Genomic DNA, 17,815 nt, shown 5'->3' on the forward strand with positions numbered 1-17,815 from the left:
CGTTTCCTAGCTAGCAGACAGGCCAGGATTGGCATACTTAATGTCTCATCCCTAGAAGTTGTTTCTTCTCAACAAGGAGAGGGAGCACCAAAGAAAAGAAGGAAATAGAGTGCTTGTATCATTCTTGACATATGGCTATACCTGGGTGTTTGCTTTCGGCAGTTCGGTGCCTGCCACATAGCACGCCCCCTCCAGCAGGCAGCTGTCGATGCTGGGAAAATTGAGTTTACTCTTAATGAAAGACCACAGCCAATAAGCAACCAGCCAGTGTGCTCTCCATCCCATGATTAACGATCCAGGGGATATTTGTCTTCTGCAGCCCTGTCATGACTCTCTCACCTCTGCAACTATAGGTCTGAGTCACATCCCAAAAGGGGAGGGACATCCAATCTTTAGATTTCACTTAGTCGTAGCTTGGGATGGAGAAAATTTCAGGAGCAACAAACAGGATGTGAATGTCACCTGGACGGGGGCTTCAAACCTAGATAAGGTGTGTAGCTGCTAACAGGGGCAATTCCACCCATTCCTCTCCCCGCGTGTCGCTACACCTTTACTGCTGCTTCCTTCCCAACAGCGCTTGTGTGGCCACATGATAACTAAGGTAAGGCTGATTTGATGGAAAATTAACCTTACAAAAAACAATTAAGAAAAAAAAGGTTAGTTTTCTGCTCTGGCTTACCACCCAGCACTAGCATCAGCATAGGGACGGAATAAGAGTATATGCCTACAGATGATGGGAGCACAGGCCCGTCCCCTTCTCTTATACATCAATGAAGCCACTGAGGAACTGCAGCCTTGGTACCATGCTCCTACAAGAACAACCTCTAAGTCAGCTCAAAGATTGAATGTGCTCTGCAAATCCCTAACGTGAACCAGGTTTCTCAGACTCCCTGAAGAGAATACTCTAGAGACTCATCTATCTTACCTTTTTAATTCATCACATATTTAAAGCAAAACAGAACAGAAAAATCCCAACTTGTCACGAATAAATGTCCCCTGTAAGCACAGGTCTTTTCAGAAGGGAGTAAGAGACTTGACAGATGACAGCCATAATCCTTTATGCGTGCCTGAAACCTGCTTAAATATTACTATGGCCGTTTAAGAATCTACAGAGACCCCAGTGGGATCTGACTCTCTAAATTGCAAGATCAACCACTTAGATGAAAGAACCTCTCTTACGTTGAGTCAAGTGGACTTGAGAAGGAAGCAGAAGGGAATAATCATCCTCAGCCTTTTAACAAACATCTGAACGTGGAGAGGTAAGAGATGAAAGGAGATCAATAAACATATTACCAAATTAAACTTCCACGGGTAATATTTAGACATCATAGAAGCTGGCACCTTAAGAAGAAGAGAGAGAAAACAGATCAGAAAAAGAGAGAAATCTTCAAAAGTCTGTTCTCAGATGGACACTTCCAATTGCAATCACACTAATTGCACACACAAATTAGGCAAACAATCACGAACTTTTCAAAATCAAGCCCCATTTGTGTTACTCCCGCAAGAGTTTCCAATCAACAGTTTTCAATTGCAAATACAGAACAGTTTAGTCATCAAAAAGCAAAAGGACAAAGAATATACTGAACACAAAAGGAAAACAGTCTCTTCCCTATCTTTCCCACGCTTCTGTAACCAATTCCTTCTGAACATTTAAAAGAACATTTTCTATTGACACAAGCCATAAAAAAGACTTTGGTTTAATGAGCTCCTCTCATCTTCAAAAATACAGAGATAAAAATGTAAATGCATAATAGAGTGTTTCAAGTAACTTTGAAGGGGCTGTTATCAAAGTATAAACATGACTATCTACCATCTGACATCCTGACTGCTACTAATATTCTTTATGGAAATTTAAATAATTGTTTCAAAGCATAATTTACCCTTTCTTCATTAAAATCACTTCCATGTTATAATTCACCTAGCTTGAGCAATGAACATACAGTCTGCTTTCCTTCTCTGAATAAGCACAGTTTTAGCAAATCACTTAAGCACGGGCTTAAAATTAACTAGCTGATTGAGGTCACAGCCCACTTTGCCTATGCGTTAGCACGCTGCTGCAGGTGATGTAGAGAGGATAAGCAAGCCCCAAACAACAGAGAAAAGCCTGTTTTCTCTGAAATCTACCTCCTGAGACATCTCCATTAACATTCAGTGGGCAGAAGCTGTAAGAAATCAGTGCTGTTGCTGATTCAGTGTTAGAAACCTTCACTGAGCAAGGCTCTCTCTGGAGGGATGGAAGGACAGGGCATTTGTTATCCACATGTCGGTCACTGCGCTATCCCAGCTGCTGGCTGGCCCCTTGCTAACCCTGCAGGCCTTGGCTTACAGGTCACACTTAACCCTTTGAAAGCAATTGCCAGCATCTGTTTCTCTTAACAGGCAGCCAACATATTCTCCCTGGCAAACGTCATTCCTACTGAACCTTAAATACTTTTATGTGAGAAATTTATAATGCATGGGCTTTTAATGGCAGCTCACTGAATGGCTGGGAGTCTCAAATGCCTCTAAAAGCACAAATGAGCAATCTGTACTCTAAAATTCTCACGGTGCATTTTCCGCTAAATACCTAAAATCCTAACCCATTCCCCCGGTTCCGCCCTCCAGACACAGTAATATTAAACTACTTTGAAACTTACAGTTCTTCAGTGGAACGTACAGGTCCTCGGTTAGTCCCACAGCCACCTTGCAAAGAGGGCAGTGTCGTCGCCATCGTACAGACAGGGCCACAAGGCAGAAGCAGGTGTGGTGGCACCCAGGGTGGAGTTACGTGCAGACACCCACAGCCTAAATGTCAGACTGAGCAGCTCCCCTTGGCTTCCCCTACGCTCGGTGGAGATCTTGTCCATACAATCAATGGGGTTTGAGCTGCAGCTCATCTCGCCATGCAGGAGATTTGTACTACAAAGGAGATCAGTTGTACCCTGGCTATTCTGGTTCCTCTGCTCTGGCTGCGGGGCAAGTCCAGGTGAGCCGCAGAGATCTGCACAGGAGGGGCAGCATCTCGCTCCTCGCCCCACCATCTCGCATCAGCATGGAACCGGCTCCCCAAGTCTTGCTCTGGTCCACGGACAGCCGGCCGCCAGCACAGCTCATCAGGCAGAATGGAATTCAAAGCATCCAAAAGATAAAACTGCATCAAGGGGATCCTCCACGCTTCGTCACACACAGAGCTTTCGGCACGGCCGTCCTCATCTCCTGATGTGGCTAAACGGCTGACTGAAGCTGTGTCCACACGCAACTTGTGATACCAGTTTAATCACAGGCTTGTAGGGACTGACAGCTACAGAAACTCAACTCATTGTTTGGCCAGAATAGCCTACTCACCAGCCTGCTCTCCTTTCTACACCCCACATGACAACTACCATCTCTCCAGAGCAACTGATACTACTGTTTGTGAGCCCCTGGGGATGGGAGCAGGGTCCCACCCAGCCCTTTGTAAATGAAAGCAAAGCGAATAAATGTCTTTCCTAGTCTTTCTTGGTGCTTGAGGCAAGAGAAGGAATGAAGGAGTGAGATGCACGTCTATGGCCCCAGGAAACGAATGGAAGAGCTGCTTTTGTCAGCAGGCACTGCCAGGTGAGGATAGGGAGTGACACTGCACATGGCATGCCAAGAAGGACAATCTGGCCCAGGTCCTCCTGCTCTTCAAAAAGGGACTTCTCATTCTGGAGGACACACTGAACTTAATCAATCATGGGGACTTGGTTTTATCTAGGATTCATTTCTCCTCCATGGCAAACTTTTGTGTGAGATGTCTACTTGAGCTTTTTGATGGAAGCATAATTCAGAGATAGGCTGTTTGACAATGCAACCACTTTTCCCTTCAGATCTAGTTCAGCCTCTATTGGAGAGCAGGGAATGAAGCTGGCAGCCACAGAGAGGGGAGAAATCACAGGGAAGAACATGAACGACAAACCTGAGCCACCAGTAAACCCAGGAGTATTTCCCTTCCATGCACAAGAATCAGAAGATCATTTAAGGGCAAAAATAAATTAGAAAGAAGCACATGTGAAGGTTTCAATTCATTTTTCCCATTTATCCCAGCAATGTTAAAGTTCTAGTTTGTGCTGTTGTGCTCCTCTCATTGCAACAAGCACTTACTAGAACTGGGAATGATTTAGAGAAAGGCAACAAAGCAGATCAAAGACTCTTCAGACTGTAAGAGAGACAGCTTAGCAGGGATACTCTTGGGGTCCATGAAATCACAAGTAGCATGAGAGGAGAATAGGAACTGTTACTCACTAGCTCGTTCAGTACGAGGTCTCAGGAAAGCATCGACCCAAGCTAGCAGAAACCACGTTCAAAAAAAAGGAAAGGAGGGGCTGCTTCATGCAACAAGTCTGGGGAAAACCTGTCCACAGGACACTATCATGCTAAAAATGGGAACTCAAGGGTAGTCTGGCCAAGTGCATGGAAGAGAAATCCACTGAGAATTTCTAAGTACATTGAACCATGTTTTACTCAGCTGGGAGAGCATTTGGGGACACATCATATTGCTATTTTATTACTCTTCTCTATCTGTTTTAACGCGGATAGACTACTGGGATAGACGGACACTTTATTCTGGCCCAGTTTAATTGCTCCCATATTCTTCTGTGAATTGATACTGCCTCCATACGTCTTTTCTTTTTGGTGACTTTTTTCAGAGAGGCTTCTTTTTTGCCAAATAATGTTCTCCACTCTATATTAAACCCTAAAAAAAATCTCCACTCTATATTAAACCCTAAAAAAAATCTGGATCTATAACACAACAGTGCTACGGATAAAGTGAAGCTGAAATAGGGAGTAAGACACACTGGCTCCTGGTCTCAAGGCTTAAAGTGAGATTATACAAGTGCTAAAACAGAAGATTGTCCCTTGGCAGTTAGTGGGGCAACATGTGCTCACTCAGTAGCAAGCACATCTTTCCTCCCTAACGTTTAATCCCAGCAGTGTTTTACCAGCCAAATGAGCGTTCCCATAAATAATAGAGATGCAATGCCTTTCTCTCCTCCCCAGCACTGTGCTGTCCTCTCCTTCTGCAGCCTGGGAGCAACGAAGCAGCAGGGAAAGCTTGGTGGTGTGGAGGCTTGCACTGAGTTTGGAGCTCATCTGAGGCAGCAGGGGCACAGGAGAGAAAGAGAAGCGATGCCTCCAGGTTGAGCAAGGTGGATGCCACCAACCCTTCCTCCCTGCTCTGGGTGGGAGTCAAACCCACACCTGCCTTTCCAGCACACTTCAGGGGTTAGCATTTCTCTCTCCCCACTCTTGCCAAAATAAGATTTTGATATTAAAACCCTTTTTCCTCAGTGGACATGTATGTACGTAGGCAATGAGCTCTCCCCACAGTGCAGGGACCACCTTGGGCCGGTACAGCCCCTAGCACAGTCCCCAGGAGGCACCCTTGGCTATTCCACAAAGCAGTGTGCCTGTCTGGATCCTTCTTCCAGTTTGGTGTGGTTTTTTTCCCACTATTAACAAAAAAAAAAAAAAAAGCCTCTGTTTTGACTATTTTTATATTTAGCAGACTATCATACAGAAACCGTGTTTCTTGACCTTCTCTGGGAGGTTGGCGCATCCCTCGCTGAGGGGACAGCTTGCCTTGCCAGCCAGCGTGTTAGACAGAGAAGTGTCGACCCAAAGGGCAGGGGCTGCGGGTGGGCAGGAGGGAGGCTCTCACGGGAGCGCTCTCAGCGAGACCCTCCACTTGCCAGGAACGGCAAAGTGCAAAATTCATTCCCTAAAGTGTTTCCTCAGAAAAGGACACGCTCCCACTTAACCGCCCTGCTTACTCATGCTTCACATACCACTGGAAGAAATTTGATTGTTCTAATTCACCTTTTCTAACCTCAAAAAAAAGCCCCAAACCGAACCTAAAAAACAAAGGCACGGCACCTTCTCGGCCGAGGTACTGTGAATGAGCTGCAGGGCAGTAACAGATCTCCAGCAAGATGTTGTAAGATGTGTGTCAGCTATTTACCAGGCAAGGTGGAGGCAGAGAAAGGGCATTTCACTTGCTGAGCAGCCTCCAAGTGGCCGGGAGACATGAATTATATCCCTAGAACTCTCTCTTCAGGTTAAGGGTGAGAACAGTAAAGGATTCACACCACAGAAACTCCAGCAAATGCAGAAACAGAGGAAAAGCAAAAAGAGTTTCTTTGTCTCGTCCATAAAAGGTAAATCCCAGTTATTAGAGAGAAACACCTGAGCACAGCCTCAGTATGTTGAGACATATGTGAATATATATATACATATTTGTCTGATCAACCAACCGAGTGTTTACAAAGATTATACTGTACTTGCCCAGAACATAAATACCTGGGGAAATCAGCCTTTCAAAAGCAACACCTCAGAGTCCCTCCAGCCTCACCAATACACCACCTGGAATACCCCTAAGCTCTTTCTAAACTCAAGAAGCAGGTAAGTAAAGGGCCTGGGCACACATTGTTGGGAGCAAGGGAACACCGTGCACTGAGACAGAGGAAGGTGTCCCCAGACTGCAGGGTCTGTGCTTGAATTTCACTGCTGCGATTCCACACAGGGTCAGACGCACTTAAAGACGCTCTGACTGCTACGTGATTTTGTTTATAAAAGGCCAAGGTATGCTCCTGCAAGAGACCAGAGCCCCTTGTGTCAGGGCTATCCACACATAAAATGAAAAGCCGCTGCCTCCCCCACCAAAAAAACACCACGGAAAAGGATAAGCAATGGCAACAGTAAGTTACAGGAACTCAGAAAAACAGTAGCTGTTGGCTGCCCGGTCTCAGGGCAGCATTATACTGCCCAGCAGTATAATCGTTATTATTTTGTTTGGTTGGGTTTTATTTCATATTTCGACAAAAGAGGAAATCCAGAACTTGAGAAGGAATGTGCAGCAGGGAGGACTTGGCAATACCTTTCCGGTGGGCATTTGTATGCACCAACATCATAGAGACATTTGAGTATTGTCGCTGTGGGAGTGTCATGGGCACTTTTGATCCTTGTGCTTTTCCAGGTTGAATGCTCTGTTTAAGTATGTCCAGCTCCACCCCAAGCCCCATACGGAAGACTGCCATGGTCTGTCCCTCCCTCCTCGCATAACTGGGGTCCTCCCAGCAGACTTCCCCATCCTGAAAAGTCACTAGACTAAGGCAGAGCAGGGAGCACGGTGTTAGGTACTTTTATCCCCAAAGAAAGCACAGTATGCCTAGCTACATTTTTTAAGCCAGTTTCATTAAAAGCCCCCCTTCTCTATCCCTCTTCTGTGCTCTCAGCGCCTTATTCCACCCCCATGCTCACGGAGCCCTCCCAAACCGTCCACGTCTTCTCCACCCACTGTGTGTCCAAGTTTTGCATTTAAAACACTTCTCCATGCTTCTATATGCCCCACACACCCCCATTTTCATGCTCCTGGACGTTTCTCCTGACGGACAAAGCATTTCCTTTGCATCCTGCCCGCGTTCCCTGCAGGTACACTTGCACGGTCACGGCACACCAAAAAAGTCTGTTTCAGACAACACCTTAGAAGACAGGCTAAAAACTAGGACCAAATTGACTACATTTGTCACAATCCCAGCACAGGGCAGGGGATTTTCTTGTTCTCTCAACCCCTTGTCCTGTCTCCAGGAGGACCAGCGACCTCACCAAGTGGGTATCAGGCCTACAACCCCAGGGATAAGGCCAGTGAATTTCTCAGATGAAAGACTCCTGACCTACAGCAAACAGATGCCCCAGCTGGTCCCGTTCACAGCTGTGGCTTTATAAAAAGACTCGCTGAGAAACTAGCAGGACACAGAGAAGAACAGAGAGCAGAAACTCCCCATCTCAGCTCTGCCAGAGCCAAGAAATTACTTCAGACAAGTCCCTTCATCTCACTGTACTTACTGTTGCCCACCCATCCCCTCAGGGACACAAAGCAAGCTGATTAGGACTGAGCAGCGCAATTGCCAGGCTACACACAAGTGAGTTTTCATGTGAACAAATGGCTGTGAATGCACATTAAAGCAGGAAGAGGACACTAATAAGGAAACAATTAATTATTTTATGGTTTTGAGAACAGATTTTTTTTTCCTATTCTTTCCTCTTATCTGGAACAAACAAAGCTACGAGGGAATAAATACAATTCCAGAGATAATCCACACTTCGGATCCTGGATGCGTTTGGTGCCGACTTCTGGGAAACAAAACAATGATAATGACTCACGCTGGGCCTGTGGGTGGCTCATCACAAAATTAGCAGCAGCTTCCATGCACCCAGCTGAGATTGGCTTTGCTGGGTTGTTTTCACAGATCTCCAGGACTGCAATTTAGCGCATGCAAATAGGCCCGGCAGCCAATCGCAGCCACAATACTAGAAAGGCATAAACATGCCATTTAGAAAAATGCTTTGCCGTACAAAACACGATTACCTCCTTCCATGCCATTTCAGGCTATGGGAAGAAACGCTATTTTTATTATTCAACTTTACACATCTCTTTTCCTCCAAGGGTAAGAATCTATTTAAAGGTCTTTTAAGCAAACATCTATTCATACAGTTGAAAGCTTTGTGTACTACCACCACATAAGCAATCTCATCTAGCTTTCACAGCCTGCTGAACTTTCAACAATAGCTGTACCACCTGGCTTAAAATGTTTACAAGTAGCACCAGTTTGGTAAAAAAGGAACAGGTTACTTCTGGAAAGCAGCAGAAAGGACTGTGGGGAGAGAAGCGGACTGGTTTGGAGACAAAGTTCAGTAAGCCAAAAGTAGATCGTTCTCACAAAGCAGTAGGATTTGAGTTTCTTTAATGAACAGGGCTTTTCAGCTCGGAACTGGTGACTGTGAATAGCTCCGGAGGAGTCTACTGGAAATAGAAAACAAGCCTACGGTCAATGATCCGTTGGGCAGGGAAAACAGGAAGAATTTTAGGGACGATATATGTTAAAAAAGGTTGAAAGCCACTCATCTAAAACAATGATTCTGGTAAGTACTCAAGCACATAATCTTCTTACAAGGGGAATAGGCGCACGCATAGAGTTAAACATGCACTTAAACGGTTCGCTGAACTGAGACCTACCTCCGGAAATACTCCTTGGTGACCTAACGATCTTCACACAGCTCTTAAGCTGAAAGCATTTGCTCTGAAAGTCATCAGCTTTAAATATCTGCTTATGAACCTGGATTCTTTTATCACTCTTCCATTGAGGAAACAATAACACAGAAGACAATATTTTATGTATTCAGGAAAACCAATGGAAAAGCTGGAAAAATCTTTCATTAAATTCTTGGTTAACATTTCCCACTCAGACTTACAGTTTATAAAGTGTCACAATTGCACATGGTGTTTAAACTGAGACAAAATCTTCCTTTTTCCTTGGTTTAGTCTGGGAAGTGAAGGAAGTTAAAGTTTATTCCTTTGCAAAACCATGTAAACCTCCAGGTGAGAAGTGCCGTAAACCAGCCAACCTCTGCTTCAGAGGACTGTCCATCATCCCGATTACAGCTACTTAAGAAAATTCAGATTAAGCTTATTTTACCTGAATTTGGTCACATTCACTGAAAGTAAAGTGCTTCACAAATACGATTGGATATCAGTGATGCTTTGGTAGGACCCAGACAAGTTTAAAGACTCAGAAGACTGGGTAAAAATCCAGCAATTCCAGACGCCCAGCTCTGCACGCCCAGACATCTGGCTGACAACCCTGCATTGCCAAAGCACGTTACACCCGGGGAGTCCCTGGACCTGCATTTGCTTTTGAAAATTTATGAAATATTTTATCGCAAACCAAACAATAAAATCCTGCATAATATCAAAGGCTTTCCTTTGCATAACTACACAGAACTGCCTGTGAGCACTTAAAAGAGTTATACACCTATAACTTTAAGTTCATTATAATCTATATTGCTGAACTTCTGTATGATAGAGCACTTTCACCAAATAAAAACCCTATCAAATCCATCATTTCTATTTCAGCCAAAATAGATCTTCTTTTTACAAAGATGCACAAGCACTATGGGCTTCCAGGAGAGATGTTTAGCATGTGTCTACATGAGAGGGTTACTTCAGAATAAATGAAGGTGTGGATTTAAAATGCTATAGCTATTCTTGAGTAATACTCTAGAGGAGTGCTCCTATTACAAAATAAAAAAGATTTTTCAGAGTTTTGCTTAATTCATTTCCCAGGTGAATTAAACTAAATCAGACAATAGCATTCTTTCCACTAGCATATAAGTGTCAATAATAGGCATTATCCTAGAACAGCACAGGTACTTAATTTCCACTGGTCAGCAGGTGTTACTTTTCCGAAGACATACAACACAAAGAGGGAGCCTGAGCAAAACATATGCAAGAACACTGACACACTCTGGAACGGTGGCAGAGAACAGCAGGCTAGGGACCTGGTTCAGGAAGAAAAAAGTGCTGATGGCCCCCAGTGCAACACCACCACTTCTCAGCCTTGCAACCCACTCCCATCTCCAGTTCTGTGGCATTAAGCCACCTTTCCTATCTCCCACCAGCAATGCACGCACCACACTCTGAACTGCCACGGACCAGAAGGGCTCTCAGAGCTCCCTAAACTCAGCAAGGAATTGCAAGGTTTACTATCTGTCATTTACGTACACAGAGCTATTACCCCCATTAATTTGAAGCTGACTGCACAGTATTTGCTATACACTATAACCCCCTGTCTACTTGAAGAAACAGCAGCAGGAAGATTTTACAGAACTAGTGTATGTAAGTAAAGTGTACATGAATGCACAGATCACTGCACAAGCAAAACAAAGAATGCCTGTTCTGCTCAAGAGCCAAATGCTAATCTTGAATATGCAATTGTACCTCTTATGTGTGTGATTCCATTTACATCTGAAGATGAGATGTCTTGCACGTGCATGACAGTGAGCTGAACAGTCTCAGGACAAATGCAAAGATGTGTACTAGTAACAACAGACAGGCTAATAGCAGAGTCACAATCGGACTCTGCTTACCTAGACATAATGCTTGCTCCTATTGCCCCAAATATCAAACTTAGGGTTGTGATGCCTAGAAAAATACGAAGACCTACTGTGCCAGACATCGCTTTAATTTGCTATGAAGCCAGTATCAATCAGCATATTTGCAGGAGCGTCTCCAAATTTTACCAGTGTGAGAGTCCCAGGGAAGCCAAGTCCAGGGCTTACTTTCAATATGAGCTTAATTTCTACTGAAGGCATTGGCTTGCAGAAGAGGGATTTAAGCTGAGAAGTACTCTTATCTGAATGTTTAGGAATAGATCAGTCTCTGGATACCACCAGGCTACTGGTGGTAAAAATCCACTGTACTGGTGTTTACTACTGAAAACAAAGCTGAAAATGCGTTGCTGCTGAATGCTGTTGTGAGTTGATATGATGACGTGAAAAATATCTCTGGTTTTAGCAACAATGCATCCCACAGGAGAGTCTGTACAGGAGCCAAGGGCAGAACAGACATGAGACACAACCACTCATACAGCCAAACAAGAAGTCCTTATGGAAAGGGACTGAAACACTCACTAGCAGAAATCTCTATGCTGCTATTAATGTAGTCTACAGGTACACGGCCTTTTGCATTGAAGTGGCTGCAAACCAGGTACAGGTCATCTGAAATGTGTTTTTACAACTCGATTCACAGTTATATCAACATTATAATCATTATCTGACATTTACCTTGAACTTAACAGTGTATCTATGTCATAATGTTGACTAGGAAGTCAAAAGCAAAAAAAAATTCTGGACTGGCAAACCACATCTCCCAAGCAAAGGGGAAAAAGGTGTTAGAGGAGAAAATAAATTAACTAAAAAATACTTAACAAAATTAATTATAATTGTACCATCCAGAAGGGAAATATCTCTGCATATGCGATACAATCAGTCAGCTTACACATTCTAAAACTAAGATAAAAAGATGATACAGGACATTGCTGTGCTAAGATACTTGCAAAAAATACACAAAGGACTAGGAATAAATCTCCTGCTTTGTATTGCTATGAATTACTTGCACTTTTGTGGTGCCTTGGAGATCCATTAAACCCCATTTCACAAGGTGCTGCTCAAGCAACCAAAGAAGCTGGTCCCTGCACAGAGTAAGACAAGTGTCTGCAGACCTCAGAAGTGGACCATAAGGAAACAAGGCGAGAGTTAGCTAAGAGTAAAGGTGGGAGGTCTTAGCATTGTAATAACAAAGACTTTGCTAATATTTTTGCTAGCATCACAACAGAGCTGCACAGTACTCTGCAACTATCTCCAGTATTTCACTGTCTTTCTTTGAAGTATCATGCATTAGTTTCTGTCAGAATCAGGAGTGGTTTAAGGCTCTGAGTCAGCACAGCACACGAGTATGAATCTGACTTTAAGCGTGTGCTTACATCCTTATGACTTGTTTGCATTAAAGAAAACATAGGGGGAGGGCAAAGGGCTTGGTCAATCTGTCATTCAACTTAAGTGCACAAAGTGCCAAATTGTTTGGCGTAAGCCACCTACCATCAGCATAACTCTTCAGATCGGAGGACCAAGGGTATGTAAGTAGCTCACAGCATTCTATTGCTGTTGTAGACCCTGTTTCCATGGTCCTTCCTCTCCTGTAATTTATAAACTTTTTGTTGGTTTACATCTTTGACTGCCATAGGCCCACAGTGCCATACTGGGCACAGCGCTACACCTTTAGGGCTGTTGCAGGAGTACACGCCTATCTCCTGAGGCATGCTTACCTTTCAAAGTAGTAAGGAGATCTCTCCTCCAGCAGGCCTGGCCCACAGCGACCCCTTTATAGGTGTAAGCTTTTATTTTTATTACACTTTTTTCAAGAACATAAAGCCCAACCTTACTGGAAAAGGGAAAAATGCAGCCAAGAAGGAACATATTTTAGCAGCCTGATTCAAAGCAATAGGTCACATCTAGAGTGCTCAAGCTCATGGTAACATGGGGCTAGTACCTGGAGAACAAGGTCAGTTAGAGATAACAATAGGAGGTCATTCCCATGGACTTTCTCCTTATAGCACAACATCACAAAATACAAAGACTACGCGATGTTCAGTATCACTCCATCAGAGCAAGAGGGATAAGGAAAGATTCAGTCCCCACACATACATCAAGCATGCTTCAGCACAGGATCCACCAGTAAAGCCAAACCATCTCAGCAAGGCAACTATTAGAACACTATGATCAGCTTCTGGTTCACTAAAGTTGCAGTCTAGCATGCCTTATAGCCTGAGCACCACCCCATTTTTACCAGTAGGTTTATTGTACTCTACCCCAGGTTTCTAAATGACACAAAACAAACATTCACACATAGCACTACGAAGAAAACTCCAGTATAGTTTTTCACTGAAAAAATGACTGTGTGTAACGTTTCCAAGCACAGACACAACTTGTTCTATTTAATGTGATCATATCTTTCCTCAAAGCAAGGCAGAAGACATGTTAAAGGGAGACAAGCCTACTCTCTCAAAGATTTCTAGTACATCCCCTATTGACATGAAACAGTCACAGACAACAACTTGCACGCATAAGTCTCATGACAGGAAAGGGGATACTGAGGCATAAACAGGCGGCTATAACCATTAACAAATTCTCCTCAGCAAGGCCAAAAGGGAATATGGCTATCTCAGCAACAGTGTTCCCTCAAGCACAGCCTTTCTCTTCAATGGACAATACCAGGAGGCATGGAAATTTTTCTCCTCTAGGACCATGATCTCACATAAGGAAACAACAAAAGCATTAGCAAGCAAAACTCAAAAAACCATCCTTATAAGCATCTGGTGCCCAGAGATTACAATGGTCAGGGTTCAATAAGCAGATCTAGTCAAAAGCCAAGGAGGAACTAAAACCCAGCCAAGCTCAAAACTGTAGGATTAGTGCTGTAACTTCTGCAGATCTTCATAACATAGACATTCAATGTCTTTCCATAGACATTCATCCAATATTGTAGAAAGAGAAAGTCAGACTCATGAAATACATATAGAACAAAAGAAACCGCAGAGAGACCACTCAAAAAGCTTTAACAAGATCACCCTAAAACTCAGGGGTAGTGCCACACCAAACCAAGGCACTCACGCATTTATTCCCCTCTTCAAAAAGTGCTTGGATACAGCTTAAGATCAAGCACATCCTTCAGCCCTTCACCCCATTGCACTCCCCACCCTGGTGCAGCCTCCAGCGACGCTCCCTCCCCAACAGACTGGGAGATAAGAGAGGTGCTGGAAGTCTCATGGACCTCCATCAGGAGCAGCCAGGGATTTCCCTTTGCTTCTAGGGGCATCCTCACTCAAGAACTCACGTAACACCCTGCACCAGAAAAACACTGCAACATCGCTGCTACAAACACAGGGCACAGACAGCTCTTACTGTGGGCCCAACCCTAGAGTTGTGTGGGGCCATACGCAGTCTGGGGAAGGCTATGTATCTCCTGATCAGGTAGTAACGGAGACCATGGTAGGGGATCCCAGGTGGGATGGGAGATACAGGAGACTTGCATGAAGAAGAGGAACCTGGAAGGGGATTCTGCATGACTGTGGGCTGCAGGCGGGATGGGGGACACTAGTGAGGGCCATGTGTAGAGATCCACGGTGAGGGGGTGTAGAACCTGGGTAGGGGTGGGGTACACAGGTAGGGTGGAGGACTCAGGTAGGTGAGGGCTGGGGGTGGTGCCACGAGTAGGGGGGCAGGGGGAGGAGGGGATCCTGGGTTGATGGGGACGGGCGGTGGGGTCAGCACCGCGGACAGCGCGCGGTCCCTCCCGGCCACCTGTGCGCGGCGCCGGCGGACGCGGGGAGGAAGGCGAGGAAACGGGGCCAGCCCGGGCCGAGCGGCGCCCGGGCGGGGAGGCGAGGGCGGCGGGGACAAGGACGCGCGCTCCCCACCTGGGCTGTGGCTGGATCTCAGGCGCCTTCCACAGAGACACTGCAGCATATGCGAGCCTTTCTCCAGGAGAAGCCCGAGAATCCTCATGGATTTCACTTTGTGGCGCCCTCCCGCTCCTCGGAAAAGGGACCGGCCCCGGAGCGGCCGGCTTTCAGCGGCGGGGCGCCGGCCCCTCTCGCCGCCAAACTTCCCGGCCCATCGCCGCGCTCGGGGGAGGGTGGGGGACCCCGCCGGCACTTCTCGGGACTTCTCCGCTGGGGGAGGGCAGGCTTTGCCGGGAAGCGGGTCGGGCCAGCTAGAAGGACGTCAAGCCCTAGAAACGGGAGCGGCCGGCTCCCAGCCCTGCCCCCTGCCGGCACAGCCCCCGCCGGGGCGGAGAGCCTCCGCCGGGACCCCCCCCTCCCGCTGCCGGCAGGCTCGGCCGCGCCGCTCCGCTGGTGCAGACTCTCGCCGTTTTCCCCCGCAGCTCCCTCCGCCGCCGCGGAGAGCCCGGTCCGGCCGTCCTGCACGGCTCCGCTGTGCTGAAGTTGTCCGAATCCCGGCGGGCAGAGAGGAAGGGTGGGAGGCGGCCGGCCCCGCTCCCCCGCCGGGGATGCTCTCCGGGGCAAGGCAGGCTCGACGCGGATGTTCCCAGCGATAGAAGGCACCACGTGCAGGGGGCACCGAATCCGGCCTTTCCGGGGCTCCCCGCCTGGCAGAAACCACGGGACCTGCAACGTGGCTGGGACGAGGACACACCTCTTGTCTTAAATCACCAGTAGGAGCGCGTCCCTAGAAGCAAGGGTGTTCCTATAACCACACACTTTAAACGAGCAAGTCCCCTTATTTACGGGCTTACGGACGCTCAGGCAACAGTTCCTTGCGAAGGTCACTCCAACGAAACTGAAGTTTCATACTTTTTTACCCACTTGTAAACTCTTGCAGTTACAGCGTTGCAGACTTAAGTCCAGGCTCAGCTTTTGTGCTGCACAGAAAGGTAGGGCTGATATTTCACATGCAAGGAAAGTTGAGGAAAGATGCTCTCCTTAGAGCTGTTTTCAATTTATGAAATTACACAGTGCAAAACCCACTACACACGGCTGGAAATCACAGGAGCATGGAAAGCTCCTCAGAGAAAGTCGTATTAGCATATACAAAAACCTCTCAAATGAGCTCTTTCATCTGAGTAGACTCCAGTACTCCACTGAAAGGGAGCTGCCTCCAGGACAAATGTACCACCTTGTACCAGGGTGAATTTCTACCTGGATTACCTTGTGCTGAAGCAGGGTTACCTACTCGTACACCACCTTTGAAAGCTGCCTCTACTTTTGTTCCTCCTGGCACCAGGCAGAAGTGGCCAGGCTCCTCTGACCAGCACACAAGACAGAAGTTTTTCCAGAAAGTGTTTTTCTAGGATGTAACAGGCTTTTGGCCAACACCCTGCAGGGATGCGAGAGTGGAGAGTGAGGTTACTTTGTTAACGCTTGCTAGGATGTCTCTCAAGTCAAACCAAAGAGAATAAGGCACAGTCAGCATGATATGGGATGCAACACTGGTTTGCCCACTGGGAATCCCATTAGGATGGAATAGTAAAAGCTATAAAATACATGGAGATCAGAATACCAAGGCACATAAACCAGGCATAGCAAAAGAAACGCTGTTCTAGTGTGAGAGTCTATTGAGAATTTGTGGCAAAAACACTATTTGTGAGAGCATCTGGAGTCTTTCCTGCCCTCAGTAAATACCTGACTGTTTTCCTCTAGAATAGGAACAAAACAAAACAAAGAAGTTAAAATGTTAAATGTTTCATGAAATGGAAGCTCTTATTTTCCAGTCAGCCCTACTTCATACACTGAAAACAGCACTTAGCTAGAAGCAAAGCCAGTAGCATACAGTTCAGGACTGTTAAAAGGATGCAAGGTATTAACAACTAATCCCTGGGATCCATGCTAAACTCAGTTTTTGTCTGCTCTGACTTGTGCTGAAAATCATCACTCTGTATGTCTTCATTCATAAGCTATTTTACACAGGACCTGGAACATGCTCCAAGTCATAGCAAAAAGCTAAATGAAACTGCCCTCTCCCTCCGCTCTATGTGTCCCCACGTACCCAGGACCATTGTTCCACCTACACTCCATAGCAATACCTGTTCTACAGCAATCATGGAAGACTGCTGTGCTGTATCAGAGAAGATACCAAACCGAGACTAGAGCTGTTACCCCTCCCCTTTGCCCACTGTTGTCCTTCAGTTCTCCGCTATACCAGATTAGTGAGCAAGCCTGTAGTCCCTCTGGAACAAGGTCAGAAGTAGTTTGCACAGCAAAGCTCCAAAACACAACTAGTGGTTCCTGGGTACTTCTGTAATAGCACAAAAAATAATAGTCCTCCTTCTGCAAATGCATCAGCAGCATGTTTGAGATGAGAACAATCCTGGATCTGGCAGACCAAGGACAGTACAGTGAGATCTGAAGTCAAGGTGCCCTCTTTGCTTAGCAGCCAACATGGAGCTGTAAATGAGGGGGTTCTGATTTAAAGATGCCCATACTAAAGTGCAGCACCGGGTCCCAGGAGAAACATGCGCTTAGATGTTATACATGCTAGGCTAGCATGGGAACAGGCAGGCATTATCGCTTAGATACGCGAGAACAGGTGTACCAGACACATTACAAATGTTTGTAAGAAGGAAAAAGTGAAAATGCAACAGGTAGCTGAAGTTTGAAACCTCTGTTCATTAAGCTAACACAGTTCTTAGAAAATCTATGCAGAATAACCCACAAAACCACTAATAAAATAATCCCCATTTCTTTGGGGTGTTTCTATCACCTTGCAGCAAGGCTGATGATGCAGGTTTAACAGGTAGCGATCTGACGGGATTTCTGCCTTTGTGGGGCAGGCTCCAAGGGGTCAGTTCCTGATTCACATCAGAGTAAAGGAGAGCAGAATCAAACCAGCGAAATAAATGAACGAGTGTTACTTGACATTTCCCTAGAAGGGCCACGAGGACTGCAACAAGCACATGTTCTTC

The 17,815-nt window shown here is 45.9% G+C and overlaps 1 protein-coding gene across 2 annotated transcripts in view; it reads right to left on the reverse strand.

The window, feature by feature from the left end:
• FGF12 (fibroblast growth factor 12) overlaps window positions 1–17,815 on the reverse strand; it is a 232,866-nt gene that overhangs the window by 132,500 nt on the left and 82,551 nt on the right. Inside the window, exon 1 of one of the 2 annotated variants that reach the window (XM_063337441.1) lies at window positions 14,811–15,091. The exons of the other annotated variant lie outside the window; for it this stretch is intronic. Coding sequence (XP_063193511.1) covers window positions 14,811–14,898 — 88 coding nt within the window. The 5' untranslated portion in view covers window positions 14,899–15,091. Of the gene's footprint in view, window positions 1–14,810; window positions 15,092–17,815 lie in introns of those variants that run through there. 2 annotated transcript variants of the gene reach the window in all.

This window comes from Chroicocephalus ridibundus, chromosome 6 (genome assembly GCF_963924245.1).
Source record: "Chroicocephalus ridibundus chromosome 6, bChrRid1.1, whole genome shotgun sequence".
NCBI classification, from domain to species: Eukaryota; Metazoa; Chordata; class Aves; order Charadriiformes; family Laridae; genus Chroicocephalus; species Chroicocephalus ridibundus.